Source organism: Canis lupus, chromosome 2 (genome assembly GCF_011100685.1).
Source record: "Canis lupus familiaris isolate Mischka breed German Shepherd chromosome 2, alternate assembly UU_Cfam_GSD_1.0, whole genome shotgun sequence".
NCBI classification, from domain to species: Eukaryota; Metazoa; Chordata; class Mammalia; order Carnivora; family Canidae; genus Canis; species Canis lupus.
The window spans coordinates 73,008,711-73,026,158 of NC_049223.1; the positions used below are offsets into that span (position 1 = coordinate 73,008,711).

The 17,448-nt window shown below is 47.1% G+C and overlaps 1 protein-coding gene across 1 annotated transcript; it reads right to left on the reverse strand.

Annotated features, from left to right (window-relative positions):
- Positions 1-3,224: 3,224 nt before the first annotated feature.
- LOC119876034 (protein lin-28 homolog A) lies at positions 3,225-16,718 on the reverse strand. The gene is made up of 4 exons (XM_038529593.1): positions 16,688-16,718; positions 16,040-16,224; positions 5,549-5,733; positions 3,225-4,425 (listed from the first exon to the last, which is right to left on the reverse strand). Exons 1-4 carry the CDS (start codon positions 16,716-16,718, stop codon positions 4,206-4,208), a joined length of 621 nt encoding a protein of 206 aa, XP_038385521.1. The 3' UTR covers positions 3,225-4,205.
- Positions 16,719-17,448: the final 730 nt, after the last annotated feature.

Consider the following 17,448-nt stretch of genomic DNA (forward strand, 5'->3'; position numbering starts at 1 on the left):
AGCTGGGATATCTGTAGACCAGGATTGGGAGGCCCCGCGCGGGCTACCCCGTAATAGAGCGCGAATCCCGGGATCCCCAGGACGGAAGCACAACTTTTCAGCAGCTAGTGGCAGGTTAGGACTGTTGCGAAATGGGAGTTGGGCGATGCCCTACTTGCTGGAACGCCTGAGAACTGGGCGATGGAGTCCTGGTTCAAGACTTTGAAATTCTGTATTTACTGTTTGCAGTTTTCTTTAGTTTATTTGATCCTTTGGTAAATTCTTAGCCCTAGTCAGTCTCACGGACGCGCTTCCTATCAATCCATTTTGTGCTGATTTAAGGCACTCCTATTTTAGGATTTTCAGATTCTCACGACCTACCCAGAGCAACTCAGAATGGGACTGAGCCTGGAAAGGGCTCTGCTCTTGAGAATGACTGAGAAGATAACTGGAAGGCCATTGTTAACCCTCATAGAAAAATCAAAGGCATTAAGCTCTGTGCCAAACCTTTAAGGAAAATTGAGGCACTCAAAAAGAAACTTAAGAGTTCAATTTTCTCAAAATTAAAAAAGGAAAAAAAAAATCAACCTTACAATTTCTAAAGAACCTTCTTATAGTTTCTCTTTGGAATTGTATGTTCATCAAGGAAACAAGGAAGTTATTACACTGGTAACTCCCAGTTCATCATGTGTCTCATGACAAGGGTTACTTTTAACAAACATCAAAGAAAGCCCTAAAAATGAGTAACCCACCCATGAATAGTCTTAAGCTTTTCCATCCTTCCTGCTTTGCACCCTGGGAATTAAGTTTCAGCCCAGTTGATTATTTCCAATTTTGCAGGAAGACCACTTTCGCCCTGGCCCTTTAGTAGTTTGCTTTTAGAAGCTTCTTCCATGGTCAGCTTTGACTTTTTGGTATGTTTCTGCAGTGGATGTATGAAACTGCTTACCCCTGTTCTGCCATTTCTGTGCATTTTGCAGAATATATGGCATACCTCCAATCAAGTTTTGTTTTTTTTTAAACCATCATCCTTTTTTGGGGGGCGGGGGGCACTAGATGTTTTAAAATACAATGTTCATTAGAAGGCTAGCACACTTGTGTTCAAAGAACATGTTAGCGTTTTTGTATAGCTAATCAGTGTTACTTCCTCTGGCCTCAATTTCCCTAGTCCCACATATTTCCCTCCCTGGGGTGCTGCAGGGGGTTAATTAATTAAGATTTGTAAAGGGCTTTGAGGAGCAGGGGAGAAAGTATTAGGGTCTCATGCCCCAAACCATGGCCCCATCCTTTCATCCCAGCCAGTGGCACAGGCAACCCCATTCTTATGCATGCCAAGCTCCTAATCCCCTCTTGAATGTGGCAGCTTCCAAGGAAAAGGACAAGAGGCCTTAACTAGAAACAAAAATCCACTGTAATGAGGTGCTAAGAAGACTGAATTTTCAAGATTCATTTTTAACAAAATGGCTGAACAGGAAATTTAACGGTTCTTCTGGGGTTTCTGTGTCCCAATCCAAGAAGGTAGGAATTATGGAAAACACCCTAAAGATCCAACAAGAGGACAGTTTCAGTACCAATAAGTTTTTATTCATTGTATTTTCCCAAGGTAAAGAGAGAGGGAAAAGGGTCCGCATGTGTGTTACAAGACAATAGCAAGTGGGAAAGGAAGTACCCGGCACAGCAACATCAACCATCAAATAAACACTCCCCAGAGATGGAGTCACTAAAGCCCAAGAGGGCTCAGTCTCCTGCAGTTCAGAAATGAGGGGAAGGGATCAGGTTAAGAACAGATAGGTACAGCTTTCCTACCACCACCCCCCTCCCCGCCCCAATAAATTCAAGATTTCACAAAGCTTTGGTTTCTAGCAGTAAACATGGGAGTTACATTCGTCCGTCTCCTATTAAACAATCTTGTGGCCACTTTGACAGAAGTTTCTTGCACCTGCATAAAAGTTCCTGAGTGACTTGATATACATTCATCTTCCTTTCTTGGTCTCCTGACCCTACTTTCTACATTCAAGGCCCCCCTCGTTGCTTCTGCTTCCCTCTACCCTCAGCCTGGAGAGATTAAAGTAGGTTTGTTCCATCCAAATACAAGTGTATTAGTATGAATCACATCAAGGAATGGTCTTGACACAGGAGATTGGGAACAAGGGAGGAAGTGTTCTTCGCTTCTTTAGAACGTGAAATGTGTAGGTGTGGGGCTTTTTCTTGGAAGGAGGGATAGGAGAAGGGTAGGGTAGGAGTTAAGTTTTTAGGACAGAAGGTCTGGCCCAAAAAAGGAAATACGGGGAGAGAACACAAAAGGATAGTCCAAGGCCGCCACACTTCAAGAGGGGTCACCAAGCTATGTTCCAGTTTCTTTTCCTGGTGCAGAACCTTTTGTCAAAGATGCTTTGGCTATTTTTCTCAATACAAAAAAGAAGTTTGTAAACAATAAAACCCCGAAAGAACATGGAGAAGACCAACACATTATATTTACACAAACCAGGCCACCTAGCAATCACCCAATCAGCTATTCATGAAAACCTACAAAACCCAGACAAATACAATCACTAGAGGGGGCAGCAAGCAGGGGAGACAAGAACCCAGGATCAGACACACATCACCCAATGTGTTCTATTGCATCTGCCCCATTTCAACACAGTGAGGTAGGTTTGTGGTGATCTCACAGCATATTAAGTAAAACCTTCTTTTATCCTTTAACTACCACGACACTAATCACTGCTGCAGCAGGGCAGGACACTGGCTCTGGACACTGCAAAGAAGCCATGGCTTATGGTCTCTCTGGAAGTCAACAAGAAAAGCCCAGAATTTATAAAGGTTAAGAAAGTTAGCCTTTGCTTCATACACCGCATCCCTGGGCAGCTCAAGATGGGTTCCAGAGTTACTATTCTTAAACCTATCCTTACCAACTCATCTTTAAAACACGCGCACGCACGCACACACACACACACACCCTGTTGTGCATGGTAGGCCTAGCCCAATCCAGCAAAGGATGGATCCGGTATGTAAAGTGAGTCCCGTGCCCTGGGATTAGAAGTCTGGAACAGGAATCCTTTATTACACGTATAGACAACCCTCAACTAATCCTGGCTTCCCCTCCGCACCTTTTAGTTGGTGCAGCCTCTCCTAACGTTACTTCCTATACCAGCTTTTCCTGTTTAGACCAATTTCCAATCTTCCACTAGAAGGAGATCAAATCATGGAGCAACTGAGTTAAAATCTCATCTCCCATGGAACACTGAAGGTAGAGGGGTTTCAAGAGAACACTATGGCAGAAAAGCCAGCTCTAATTGGCAAAAATGAGGTAGTTCAATAGGCTATGCACTCCAAATAGTTGTTCTCCCTGGTGATAAAACAAAAAAGTATTCCTGCTGTGCAGACCTGGAGCTGCTGCTGACTTATCCCTGAGATTGCTCATGTACCTGAGAACACAGTGCAGGAATGAGGGCCTTAAGATTAAAATACACAAAAATACAAAAACCAGAATATTTATATTACGAAAAAAAAAGTTAAAATGCACAAGATACGTCATTCGCACACAGCTAGTGCAGTTGGCATCCTGGAGAAAGTGGGGCCCAAGGTGCGGTTGTCCAAGGGAGCAAATAAATAAAATCCTATCAGCCCAGAATGGGTGGGATTAAGCTTAGGAGCAGGAGGTCTGTAGCTCCAACACAACAATCCCTGTGGCTACTGTCACAACCCATTGCTTGGGATAGTCCTCAGCACCCTATCCCAAGAGTGGGTTATGGGACAAGATGTAGAAAACCCCTGCCTTACCCCTTAGAGATTCCCTCCCCATAGAATATAGTGGTCATGGGTTGGGCCCATCAATCTGGTCTCATGCTTCATCTCTACACTCTGGCATGGGAAAAATTATTATTACATGTCCTTCTTTGAAAGGAAAACAACTTCCCTATCCACGCTACTTTCAAAAGCTGGAGATCTGAGGGTGGAGACTCAGGTAAAGCACACGGGGAGGGATTTTCTTCAGAACTCTCCACAAGCATTTGGATAGAGCACGGTTGTAATTCATTTGCCTCACCCCTTCCCCCCTACCCTGCCAAGAGGGAAGAGGGGGTGATGCTGTGGGACCCTGGCCTGAGATATATGGCAGAGCCAGCTGCCCCCTACCCACCTTGTCCCCACTTTCTCCACTCTGCCGATTGATGCCTGCTCCTCCAAACTTCCTGATCACAAAAAGAATTACCCCCACCCACTGTAGCTCAATTCTGGGCCTCTGGGAGTAGGGCAGGGCTATGGATCTCTTCTTCTTCTTCCTCCCGAAAGTAGGCTGGCTTTCCCTGTGAGCTGGGGGCCTGCTGGGCCTTCAGTGGACACGAGGCTACCATATGGCTGATGCTCTGGCAGAAATGGCACTTCTTGGGCTGGGGTGGCAGCTTGCATTCCTTGGCATGGTGGTCTAGACCTCCACAGTTGTAGCACCTAGTACAAAGCAGAATGGTAAAATTGAGAAAGGAGTAAGAGCAGAAGCCTTCCTCTGAGTGAGGACACCTGGGCTCTGGTCAGTTACTATGCTCACTCCCCTTCCTGGAAACCAATTTCCCCACTTACAAAAGGAAGGACAGGACCATGACTGATAACTCTTAAGTTCTTCAAAATCTGTAATTATTTACATGGATCTTCAGATTCAGGTCAACCTGAAAATACTGAAGTAAAAAAAAAGTAAATTATGGACCCCAACTGGGAACTGTAATTCAGGAGAAAAGTGAGATGCTACTGTACCCTTAAGAAAGGGTACCTGTCAGGCAGCACGGGTGGCTCAGCGGTTTAGTGCCACCTTCAGCCCAGGGCGTGATCCTAGAGACCTGGGAGTCCCACATCGGGCTCCCTGCATGGAACCTGCTTCTTCCTCTGCCTGAGTGTCTGCCTCTCTCTCTGTGTTTCTCGTGAATAAATAAATAAAATCTTAAAAAAAAAAAAAAAGGTACCTGTCATTCACTAAAAATAGAGAAAATTAAAGGAGTCAGACTATATGATCTGTTCCAGCACAGAGTGAAGACAAAAGAAACCAGCCATTTGGAGACTTAGTGAAGAAGCAACAGGTATGTACACCAGCTCGACCCCGTCACTTAAGATTTTCACATCCACGGTCTCCTTTGCTTCTAAAATAATCCTGTGAAGGGGAGCCTGGGTGGCTCAGTCAGTTAAGCGTTTGCCTTCGGCTCAAGTCATGATCCTGGGGTCCTGGGATCCAGCCTTCTTCTTCCTCTCCCACTGCTCCCAAGCTCCTGCTCTCTATCTCAAATAATTAACTCAATCTTTAAAAATATAATAAAAAGTAAAATAATCATGTGATGCTAGCATCACTATCCCTAACTAGCAATTGAGGCTAGAGCTCACAGAACAAAAACTGCCTGTCAAGTAGAAGAGTTAGGTCAAATGCCTTCCTTACCTAGGGCGCTTTCCCCACCTCCCACATCCAAAGGCAGAAACCACGAACACCCAGATGTTGCTAGGAATCACAGGCTTCATTTGGTCTTTGGCATCCTGGTCCAAGAAAGGTGCTAGATCGGGAGACCTCTCTCCATTCAAGTGGCCTTCATACCTGTCTCCCTTTGATCTGCGCTTCTGCATGTTCTTCCCTTTGGGCCGCCTCTCACTTCCAATACAAAATACTCCACCAGGTCCAGTGACCCGGATAGATTCTAAGCCTTTAGCAGACTTCTTAAAGGTGAACTCCACCGCCTCACCCTCCTTCAGGCTCCGGAAGCCCTCCATGTGCAGCTTGCTCTAGGGAAGGGAAACATGGTAGATTTGAATGTTAGCCTCCATTCCTACACCAAAACCTACATACACACATTCTTGTAAGATCTGAAGCACAAGTGTGAGAACACTTCCATGTTATCAGCAAAACTGTCAATTCAAAGAGTAACCACAACGAAGCACAAGGGATCCAAGTTATGTTAACAAAGAACAATCATTACATAAACAGATGCTGTAGGGATGCCTGGATGGCTCAGAGGTTCAGCATCTGCCTTTGGCTCAGTGTGTGATCCCAGAGTCTGGGGATCGAGTTCCACATCGGGCTCCCTGCATGGAGCCTGCTTCCCTGCCTCTGCCTCTTTCTGTGTCTCTCATGAATAAATAAATAAAACCTTAAAAAAAAAAAAAAAAAAAAAGATGCTGTAACATTTTTGGTAAGTTATTCTCACTTAAACTAAAATAGAACAGATGGAAAATTCTTAAACTTAGCATTCATAATAAGTCAACAAATAGGGGTGCCTGACTGGCTTGTTGGGTGGAGTGTGCAAATCTTGATCTTGCGGTCATGAATTTAAGTCCCGTGTTGGGTGTAGAGATTACTTAAAGAAAAAGAAAGGAAGAGAAATCAACAACTATAAAATTGTAAAATATAAAATAACAGCCTTGCAACAAAAAATAAAATAAAATAAAATAAATAAAATAAAATAACAGCCTTGTACACTTTAAAAATATAAAATAACAGCCTTGTATACTTTAAAAATTTGAGGTCATGAAGAAGTCTGAATAAGTACAGAAACTAAACAATTAAGTGCAAGGCATGCGCCTTGATTGGGTCCTGGAACCGGGAAAAAAACATTAGGACAACTTAAAATTTGCATACAGAATATAGATAAATGTTTCAATGTGAAATGCCCAAATTTTGATCTTTGTACTACTGAGATTATGAAAGAGAATGACCCTAGTTTTGAAAATAGACGCTGAAATATTTAATGATAAAGGTACTTGATGTCTGTAACTTATGATTAAGAAAGAGACAACTAGGGCAGCCTGGGTGGCTCAGTGGTTTAACACCACCTCCAGTCTAGGGTGTGATCCTGGAGACCAGGGATCAAGTCCCATTTCAGGCTCCTTGCATGGAGCCTGCTTCTCCCACTGCCTGTGTCTCTGCCTCTGTGTGTGTGTGTGTGTGTGTGTGTGTCTCTCATGAATAAATAAATAAAATAAAATACAATACAAAGAGAGAGACAAGTAAGTGTATCTATACAATGAAGAATGACAAGACAATGGGACAGAATATTAGAACTAAGAGATCCAAGTATATATAGAGATATCAACAGGTAAGGAAAAACAGTTCAAAACTGTAGAGAAAATTAGCTATCCATTTTGAGCCAGACTTCTGCACTTTATAACACATGTACACAAAATACATTCCAGAGGATATAAATATTAAAATGTTAAAAAAAAACCTGTAAAAGTCAAGTCAGATAGACTGATAAAGCTACAAGAAAGTGACTATAAAACAGTAAGAAAAAAAGAATCACAATATTTAACACCTAATACATTTTTGAATGAACCAATGAGCCAAGAGGTAAATCTGAATTATTGGACTTGGAAAGATGACTAGGTAATACTGATGAAGGAAAAAAAGATCTAGAATGCTTGGAACAATCCCACTAAAACACTATTTATACCAAAATTTAAATTTAAAAATATCGGGATCCCTGGGTGGCGCAGCGGTTTGGTGCCTGCCTTTGGCCCAGGGTGCGATCCTGGAGACCCGAGATGGAATCCCACGTCGGGCTCCCGGTGCATGGAGCGTGCTTCTCCCTCTGCCTATGTCTCTGCCTCTCTCTCTCTCTCTGTGTGACTATCATAAATAAATAAAAATTAAAATAAATAAATAAATAAATAAATAAATAAATAAATAAATAAATAAAAATATCAACACCTGCCCGGTAGTCTTCCAAAAAATATAGGAGTTTATCACATAGCTAGCTGAGTGGCAGAAACAGGGTCAGAAGAATCGAAGATTCCTGACTTAAAGCTCATAGTCCATTCCACCTCGCCACTTAATACATCAACAGGTACACATTGGTGGAGGACACAGCCTCTCTTGTATCCTCCCCAGAGTAGACTTCGTTATAGCTTTACTCCATTATAGTCAAACATCCAAGAGTGTGTCAAATGTCAACAAGGTATTGTCGTACAAGATAGGGTTCAGAGAAGCAAAAGGGATCACTGTGCACCCAGTCTTAGCTTGAAGGAACATAAGTAAGTAACATTATTATATCATGGAGGTGGTGATTGTTAGGAATATTTCAAACTGGACTTAGGTCTTAGGCACAACATGCTCTTTAGCCAGATGGGATCCCAAATTTCTCATTTACATTGCTGTTTTAATTTAGATGGCATTGCTGAAGACAAAGATGCCATCGAGGTAATTGGTTAGGAGCATAAGCTTGAGTGCCAGACATCATAGTTAATGAAATGCTGGTTCTACCAGTTTTTGGCTGCATGACCATAGTCAATCATTCACCTCTGGCCTTCAGCTCCTTCAGAGAATGGGATAACAATAAGTTATCCACCTAAGCCTCTAATGAAGATTATCTGGGCATGGTAACATCAAGAATGTGCTCAGCAAATACTTCAAGTATTATTATCTGTAGCTTTTGTCCACCAGTTCCATCATAGGAATAGCCTCTCCCTTCTTTTCCTTCCCACTGGAACAGCCTGGACAAGAGGACTGCTACCCTCCCCCAATGTTGATATGAAGGAAGGGGCAGAGTTATGGCAGGAAATAAAAACACTGCAGAAAAGTGAAGGGCTCTTTCCCCTTTCCTGTTGCACAGAAACCATCCTGATTTGAAGTTAGATTTGACTTGTAGAGGGGATCCCTGGGTGGCTCAGTGGTTTAGGGCCTGCCTCCCGCCCAGGACGTGATCCTGGAGTCCCGGGATCGAGTCCGGCATCAGGCTCCCTGCATGGAGCCGGCTTCTCACTCTGCCTGTGTCTCTGCCTCTCTTTCTTTCTCCCTCTCTCTGTCTCTCATGGATAAACTATATAAAATCTTAAAAAAAAAAAAAAAAGAAGAAGAAGAAGAAGAAGAAGAAGAAGATTTGACTTGTAGATTCTTATTTAGCTGGGACAAGCCAGTTGGGTCAGGAGGTATAATCCCAGGTCCTCCCATTTGGCTAATGGGCTCTGAGGCTGGGAACTCCCAGTTTCAGTTGTGATTCAGCCGTTAGTGATAAGAACAAGGGTTTGGGGTCTGAGGGCCTATTCTCTCCTTTCTGCACTGACCTATAAAATGGAGCAAATATTAATTTTATGGAGGAGCTATGAGGTTATGCAGGAAGAGTAGTTAACGCATAGCCCAGCCACACAAATCCTCCATGAGTAGCAATTATCAACCCCTTCAGACTGGATCAGGGCAGAGTAACGGTGAGATCCAAGTGTCAAAAGACTCAAAATTTTAACTCTGGTTTTTATAACTGCGGAAACTCAGAAAAATATCCATCTACACCTCCCAGGCTTACTGGGGGAACAAGACAACAGCAGTGGGAGCAATGTGAAATTGAATTGTCCTCTTGGGTCACACACTGCATCACTGGAGTATCTGAGGTCTATTTAAGACTCTCATAGTTAAAAAAATAACCCTGCAGACACCTTACCATAGCCAGTCAAGATTTAGACTGGTGGTCTCCAGGGGTGGCTCCCTGCCCCCCCACCCCGCCCCTTTCTACAGCACATAGTTTGAATTCCTCTCTTATCAGATAGGTAATCACTGTGCAGCCCCACTGAGCTGGCCTCACAGGGCCTGCATCAGAAAGGAGCCTGAAATTCTTGCTACCACCCCCACCCCACCCCCCAACCACACACAAAGCAGGGCCCGCCCCTCTCCCCATCCCCTCCGAAAAAGAAAAGGCCTGGGGGGGAGGGGCAAGGCTTGAGCTCCCCCAATAGAGCCCAGCCCCAGGAAACAAAGAGTTGACACTGGTTGGTTCTGGTGGTCAGATTCCTGGAGTTCCAGAGGCTGCAGCTTCCCCCCACTACCCCCTACCCCACATTCACCACATTCACCACATTCATCAGTTCCTTCCTCTCCACGTTGGGGTTATGGTCACGGAGAGAAACGGATAGACACCCCTTTCTTCCCCAGTCAAGCCTGCTGGGTCTGCCAACGGCGCCACCAGCAGCCATTCCTTCTTTCTCCCTGACCTGCCATCCCAGCCTTCCACGGATAGAACTACACAGGACACCTCTGCGCCCCCCGCCCCAACTCGTTACCTTTGGTCAAATCCTTTATGCAGGAAAATGAATGAGGGTCATTTCTTCAGATAAATTATTTTAAAGGTTAGTGGAGGAGGCAGGCTTCCTTTCCATCTTCCTTACCCAGTTTCTTCAGGCAGGAGGTGGGCAGCACATAGAGGGTGGGGATGGATGCGGGAGGGTGGCATTTAACCAGACAGAAAAGTTGCAGGAGGCATTTCTTCTTTTGGATGGCACAGAAGGACTGGGGCCAGTTCAATATTTAGATCTTCTGCTTCCTTCATACCCCAGCACTGTCTACACTAACCTCCCCCTCATCAAATACTCCATCCCAGCATCAAGCTATGGCTTCAAGCAGTTGATATAAAGGAGCTTAGGGACCACTCAGGGAATGTACAGTAAAAAAGCAGAGGAAATTTCCTTGAAACTTGCTCTACGAAGATCAGGCACACTGATTCTTTAATCATTTGTAAAAGCTGCGGGTCTGATTCCATGATAACTGGCTCCAACAATGCCCCTCCCCCCCTTTAAGATTTCATTTATTTATTCATGAGAGAGAGAGGCAGAGAGGCAGAGACACAGGCAGAGGGAGACGCAGGCTCCACACAGGGAGCCGGACTCGGGACTGGATCAGGCCCTGGGCTGAAGGCGGCACTAAACCACTGAGCCACCCGGGCTGCCCAACAATGCCCATTTTTAATCCCATCACTCCTTCCACTGAAGTGGCAGGGAGAATTTCAGCAAACTTGCTTTGGTCTCAGGGTTCAAAGTTTGGGTTCCTGTGTTTTTGGCAACCTTAGCGCCACTCCAGCTCATGACTGTCTAGTGTGGGTCCATCCCTTCGGTTCTAGACACCGAGCAGTACGTGAATATTTGTGGAATAAACCAAGTTCTCCACTATCCAAAGTTGCTGACATCTATCCATGCTTACTATAGGCTAAGCAGAGCTCTAAGCACTTAACCCTTATACCAAGCCTGCCAGGTAGGCCTTATTATATGACCCTGTGTTACAGCCAAGGTCACAAAGCAGACAAATGAAGCACCTCGCCCAAATTCAATGGGAGGTAGAGCCACTCTACCTGCAACTAGCCTGACCCTACAGCCCTGTGCTATGCAATGTAACGCAAATCACATATACACATTTTAAAACTTTCTAATAGCTATATATAAGTAAAGGAAGCAGATAAAAGAAATGACTCAGTCCTGAGGTGTCACCATGGGCCTACCTGAGCTTCATTCCTGAAGGTAGGGTTTGGTAGGGGCTAAGGAAACCAACCGGTTCTACCAGAAGCAGTTTATTTGAGGATGTGTCAGGGAGGGTTGAGGAAAGAGATCAGTCCAGAACCAGAGGCTGCCAGCACCTCACATACCACTTCTGCTCACACACAGCCAGGACCACCAGCTCCTGCCTGGAGTTCTCCACCAGATGGTGCTGCTCATCAGTCTGTCTGCTTAAAGGTGGCTGGAGAGACCAAAGGAGCTGCCTGATTCTTAACTGAGAATCAGAGCTTTAATCTCCCCATCTCCCCAGGGCAAGGATCTTCTGTCTTCAGGAAAGAGTTTCAAGGGGACCAAACTTTCAAGGTTAGGGAGCTGACTTCTCACTAGGCCCCTACCCACCTAAACGGCATAGAAGAAAGGGTCCTCACCCAAAGGGCATAGAAGAAAGGGTCCTGCAGTTTTAAGCCAGAAACCCAGTTAGTTGTTCTTGTGCTCTTTACCCTTTACAAAAACCATTTACTCTTCCTAGACTTTGAGTTCCTATCTGAATTAAATAACTCCAAGCTGAGATTAATTTGAAATTACTCTGTACAAAAAGAAAGAAAGAAATTACTCTGTACCAATTATGTACTATTCCTGAAAACTTTCTCCTCCTCTTTCCCCACACTGCCTGACCCCAAACTTAATATAGATAGTAATTGTTACTCATGCCTGCAGGAAGAAGGGACGGGTAGAGGCTTTGCCTAGAGCAGTCCCCTCCACACCCAACAGGCACTTCTAATAGAATTGTTTGATCAGGAATGTTCAAGATACAACCTTGCCCTCGGGAAAGTCACTAAAAACCACTTACCAGCCAGGCAGTAGTGTCACCAGCTGAGAGGTGACAAGTTTCTCATATTGAAAGCTCACTCTGGATAGCAGTACAACCATTACACTTGGGGTACTGTCTAGAAAGCATGTCTCTTCAGAAAAAGACCCAAGAAGATCCCATAATGCTCAAACTAACCTCTACCAACTTTTCTGAAAATCAGGGTGGTTCACTTACTTTTTTAAAATCTGATTTGTCCTGTTAAAATGAAAAGCTAATGAATGACCACCAAACCTGTGGCTTGCTTCCAGCCCATAAGCAAAAACTAGAGGATCCTATCTGGGTCTCAACACTGTGACATTTACACCACAAACTTTCACGGGGCATCTAAGAGCACAGCCCTATTTTAGCAGTCCGGAAAGAACAGTGATCAGCTAATGCTCTCTCCCTTATCTCCAGTCTTTTTCTCTGGGGGAGGACCTCTACTGACTGACAAGGCCCCAAAACTGTAAATGACTCAGGAGCTCCTTACTTCATCCTCATTCCTTCAGCCCAAATACAGACAAGGGAAGAAACTAACCAGACAGCCAATCCTGCTCTTCAGAAGAGCTTCTAAGTTAGAGGCGATAAGACAAGCACATCACTAACTAGACATGAGACAAGTAATCAGAGGCACCAGTAAGGTTATAAACCATGTGGGAAAGATCTCATTACATTCTCCCTCTCTTCCCCACCCCACCCGAAATCCTAATCCAGACCCTGCCTGAGGTTGCTCTCCCACTCACCCTTTGCAGAAAAAGCAAGCCACGTGGCTTCAGCTGTTAACAGTTTCTCGGTATTGAAGTTTTTTTTCTCCTAAGCCAAACTTGGTCCCTGAGACTTGGGCCTCCAGGCCTTCCAATACAGCCCTTTACCTAGAAAGCCACCTTAAACATATTTGGGTTCTGAGCCACTGTAGATGAAGCAGGGAGCCTTTTCTTGTTCTCAAATTTGTACAAATCTTAGGGTTTGGGGAGCCACAAGAAACAGGAGTTAAGCAAAACTCTTAAAATGGCTGTGAAGATTTCAAAATTCTTGCTGAATCTTAGGAAAACAGTTTAGGGCTTTCTTGCTCCTGATTTCCCTGTATAACGTTCTCAATTATGGGGGGGGGTTCTACCTCCCAGGGGGGTTTTGGCACAACCCAGGGATGCCCTGAACAAAGAGTTATCCTTCTCAAAATATCACAAGTGTTGAGGTTGAGAAACTTTGACTTAAGGGCTGGGGATCTGCCATTGGGATTCTTAAACTCTCCTAACCCCAGGGACAAGCAGAGAGTTCTAGATCTGAAGATGGGTGTCTAAATAAAAGAGTTGTTTAGAGAAATATCTTTGCCCTGATTTTTTTTTTTTAAGGGTTAAGGGTAGGTTTTCTTTCCTATTCAACTCCTGGAGGACAGGGTTTTGAGAGGGAGCACAAGAACAGTAGTGAATAGAATGTTGTGAACCAAATAAGCCCAACCTTGGAAAGGAAAAGAAAACGTTGTTTCCCCTCCTTTTCCTCTTTTCTTAGAAAGGGGCTTCCTGAACCTCTCCCCTGGCAGAGTTTCATCAGGACAATCATCCTTCTCACCACCTCAGGCTCTAGGGTACCCACCACCAGCAGCCAAAGAAGGGGAAGTTTTCTTCTTAAAGAGAGCTGCCTTACTCCCACATAGACTTTGGGAACACTTTCCTTCCCTAGAACAACTTTTAGGATCATCCTGCATCTCCTTCATTCCTCTACATTAGATCCCCAAGAAGATATTTCAAATTTCTCAAGTGCAGGGACTTGAGAGAGTAATGACCAGTGTACTGCTACCGTAGGGTTTGAGAATCAACCCAAGTCCCAGCAGCATGCTATCATACCAGGTTAAGGCTCAGGGAATTTCCAATCATTGTCCTCTATGACTATTGGTGTAGGGTGTTTGGGAGACAAATTCTTGATTCCTTCCCCCAGCTCAACTCCTCTTGATAACTTATTCAACTGTGGAATGTCCCTGGACATTCCAAGACCCTAAAGTCCAGATGATCTCCCAAATAACCTATATGAAGGAGCATGGTACAGGCTCCACTCCCCAAACCTTAAAGTCCCTACTTTCCTCCATACCATCCAATTATTTTCCAATAGCTTTTGACCCTAATGTTAAGTGGACTGAGGGACAGTCCATTTGTTCAGGAAAACCTTCCTTGAGATTTGGATAGCACCAAGGAACACTAGATGAATGAGAGGCTACGTTCCTCCCAGCCCTACTGAGCAGCCTTTGGAAAGGAGGCAAGGAAATGTTGGGTCTCTTTTATTCCAAGCCTCCCAAAGTTGGGGAAGCTGTCCAGTCTGTCTCCAGACCAAGAGATTTTAATCTCTTTGTGATCAGATAAATGGGAGAGTGGGAGAGCTGGCTACCCCGCTGAGGAGGGCCATTCAAAGCTGGTTCCTGTAATAAAGTGATTTAATAGATCTAAAGAGGCCAATTCCCTTCATTCTCCCACAATTACTTCCTGTGGGTTATCATTCACATATGTAAATGAGACAATGGGAGGGGGGACCGAGCCAGAACTAGTTGCCTGATCGTGGGGTGGGGGAGGGGGGTGGTTAAGAGTGGGAGGACATGCAGGACACAGCCAGGAGGTAGCTAAGCATCCTACTGCACACCCTCCCAGGGGATGTTCGAGTAGCCCAGCGACCCCCAATACCCAACAGGAACTGACTTCCTGATCTCCTATCTCCCTGGTTTCGCCCCACCGTGTCCTCACTGGAGGCCAAGCTACAGAGACTCTCTCCTGCAGCCTCCCATCAGTCCACCCAGGATCTCCCTTCTCCACCCCTCCCCCTCCAGAATACCATCCCTCAGGCTCCAACCCTTAATCCCCACATCCTCCTTTCCCCTCCCCCATGGCTCCTAAAGCCAACCTCTCCAAAGTAACCCCTCCCTGCCCGGCCTGGGTGTCAACCTACTGGACCTGAGATTATCAATTTCTCCTTCCCGGGTCTAAAACCAAACCTCCAAAGGTGGAAGGGACACAAGCAGCAACTTCCTTTACATGCTTGTTATGGGTGGCTGGTGTCCCAAGACCACCGGAACACTTCTAAAGATATTCAGGAGGGGGTGAGAGGAAGAGGAAGCCAGGGAGGAGGGAAACCTGAAGTCTCCCGCTTCTTGTTCGAGGCTGGAATGTTAGGACAGCAATCAATGGCTGTCTAGGGCCATAAATGCCAAGCAGAGAATAGGTCCAGAGGCTAGCCTCCCTCCACCCCCTGCCCTGCGACACTGAATTTCACCCCCACCAGGCTGCCTTGCTTTAACTGAGAACTTGGGGTTGTGACCTAACTCCCTCCCAGCCTGGACTAGGGATCTTCAAGGCCTGGGCTCCCTAGGTTTTCCTTCTGGGTAGAATTCCAGGGCAACAGCCCAGTAGGTTAACTATGTGCCTAAGATGAGTATTCTGGAAGAGTTTCAAGTCCCAGGTCCTTCAAGGATCTGCCAAACCCACTCAGGCTTGAGTTTTGGGTGACCACCTGGGTGGAGATCCCGGCTGACTTCCTCGGTTTTACCCCTGTCTGATCCCGGAGGGGTTTGCCTGCCTCTCTCCCGCCAGGGAGATGCATTCACACGTTAGTGAAAGACGCTGGGCACTCAGGGCCCTGCTCTGAACGGGCATGTGCTTCCCTGGCCAGCCTGCTCGCCCTCCCCCCACCGGCAAGCACAATACAACCTTAGTTTCTGCCACATGGGGTCACCTCCCTGCCCCCTGCCCTCTTCCCAGGGGAAAGAGGTAACAGACACGTGGTAAGCCAGAGGGGTTCCGGGAAGGGTTGGGGGTGCTGATGATAGACTGCACCCCACCCCGTCCGGTCGGAGTCAATGGGGACTCAGAAACGGGGTGCCACGGCCCAGATGGGAACGCACAATGAGGGCCCGCGATCTCCCTCAATCCGACAGCCGAGTCGGTCCGCCCAACCTTGAATATGCGCGCCAACATCCCCTTCCCTCGGCAAAGTTCCCAGAATCGGTCTCACCTGGTGCACAAAGACATCCACCGGGGGGTCAAGCGCGACCCCGGCGCGGGCGGTCATGGACAGGAAGCCGAACCCCATGCGCACGTTGAACCACTTACAGATGCCGGCACCGTGCAGCAGCTGCGGCTCCTCTGCCGCCCGGGCGGCGTCCTCCGGCGCCTCCTCCGGCGCCTTGGCGCAGCCACCTGGAGGTTGGGAGGGCGCTCAACTGGGGGGCCACGGAATTGGAGGGCCCTCTCGAGACCCAGCAGGGAGACCCGAGAGTCCACCCCGCGGGTGGGCACCCAGGTGGCTGCAGCTACCAAGCAGCTGGCGAGGAGAGACCTGTCCTGGCCGCCTCCCGCGCACCCCAAGCTTACACCGAAGCCAGCGTTGCCCCAAAAGTTTTGCTCCTCTTCCCACAACACGTTGCCCAGGGATAGATGGCGGGACAGGCCCCTCCTCTTCTCTCCCCCCGCCCCTGTAGCCTCGGCGTGCACGCCACTGGGACACCAGGGTTCCTTGGTCCAGAAATGGCCCCTGAAGCAGGAGGCCGCACAGACTTAAGGTCCTTCGGTCAGTCTGGAGGACATTTCCCCACCTCCCTTTTATGTGGCTCCTTGGCGCCCCTGAGGCCTAAGGTGTCCCCAGTAAGTCCCGAGCTCGAACCTGCAAACTGCTGGTTTGACACAGAGCCCATGGTAGTCGGCTGAGCCCGCGGCCCCGGGCCCCTGGTCGGGTGGCTGCTGGCCCCAGAGAAGTCCGGAGGCAAAGGGGTGGCTCAGAGAAGAGGCTGCTACATCTTCCCCAGCACAATAGCGGTGGGAGGGCCCACGGCTTTTCAAAGGCTCCCAAATTCTAAAAGACAATGACCCAACCCCCCGCGGGCAGCCCCCTCCCCTCCCCTCCCTCTTCTTTCCCCTCCCTTTCCCTCTGGCTCCAGCTCCGGCCCTCCCCCATCGCTGTGGTCTCTGACACCTCTGGGGTGTCCCTTCTCAGAACCTTGAGGTTTGACACCCCCTCTCCACACACACATCTGGAGATGGGGGTCGTCAGCCCTAGAAGTCTTGAGTACCCCGGAATTTGGGATCCTGTACTTTAACGACTTAGTGGGGGCCCCCAAAGCAGCATACAGGTGGGGGGCTCGTGGGGGGGGTAGTTTTAAAACCATGTGACTGCTCCCACACACACTCACACACCACCCCCACCCCCCGCGCAGATAATTATACATTCCAGAGAGTTGGGGGAGGGAGGTGTGAGCCTGGCAGCGCTGGCCAATCAGAGACTCAAACCACCTGTCAAGGGAGAAATGGATGAGCCCTCCCCCTCCCCCAGCTCTTGAGCGCCCCTCCCCCTCCCTTCCCCTTCAGGCCTCCGAGCTGACCCGGCTGCTTGGCGCTGACCCGCTCTCACCCCCCACCCCCGTGTGC

What these genes read in the sequence shown, in the direction of transcription:
- LOC119876034 (XM_038529593.1), bottom strand. Translation starts at nt 16,718, where the DNA reads ATGGGCTCTGTGTCAAACCAGCAGTTTGCAG. An exon ending in TGGATGTCTTTGTGCACCAG is followed by an intron (nt 5,734 to 16,039) that starts GTGAGACCGATT and finishes TCCCTTCCCTAG; the next exon opens with AGCAAGCTGCACATGGAGGG. An exon ending in CGCAGATCAAAGGGAGACAG is followed by an intron (nt 4,426 to 5,548) that starts GTATGAAGGCCA and finishes GCTTTGTACTAG; the next exon opens with GTGCTACAACTGTGGAGGTC.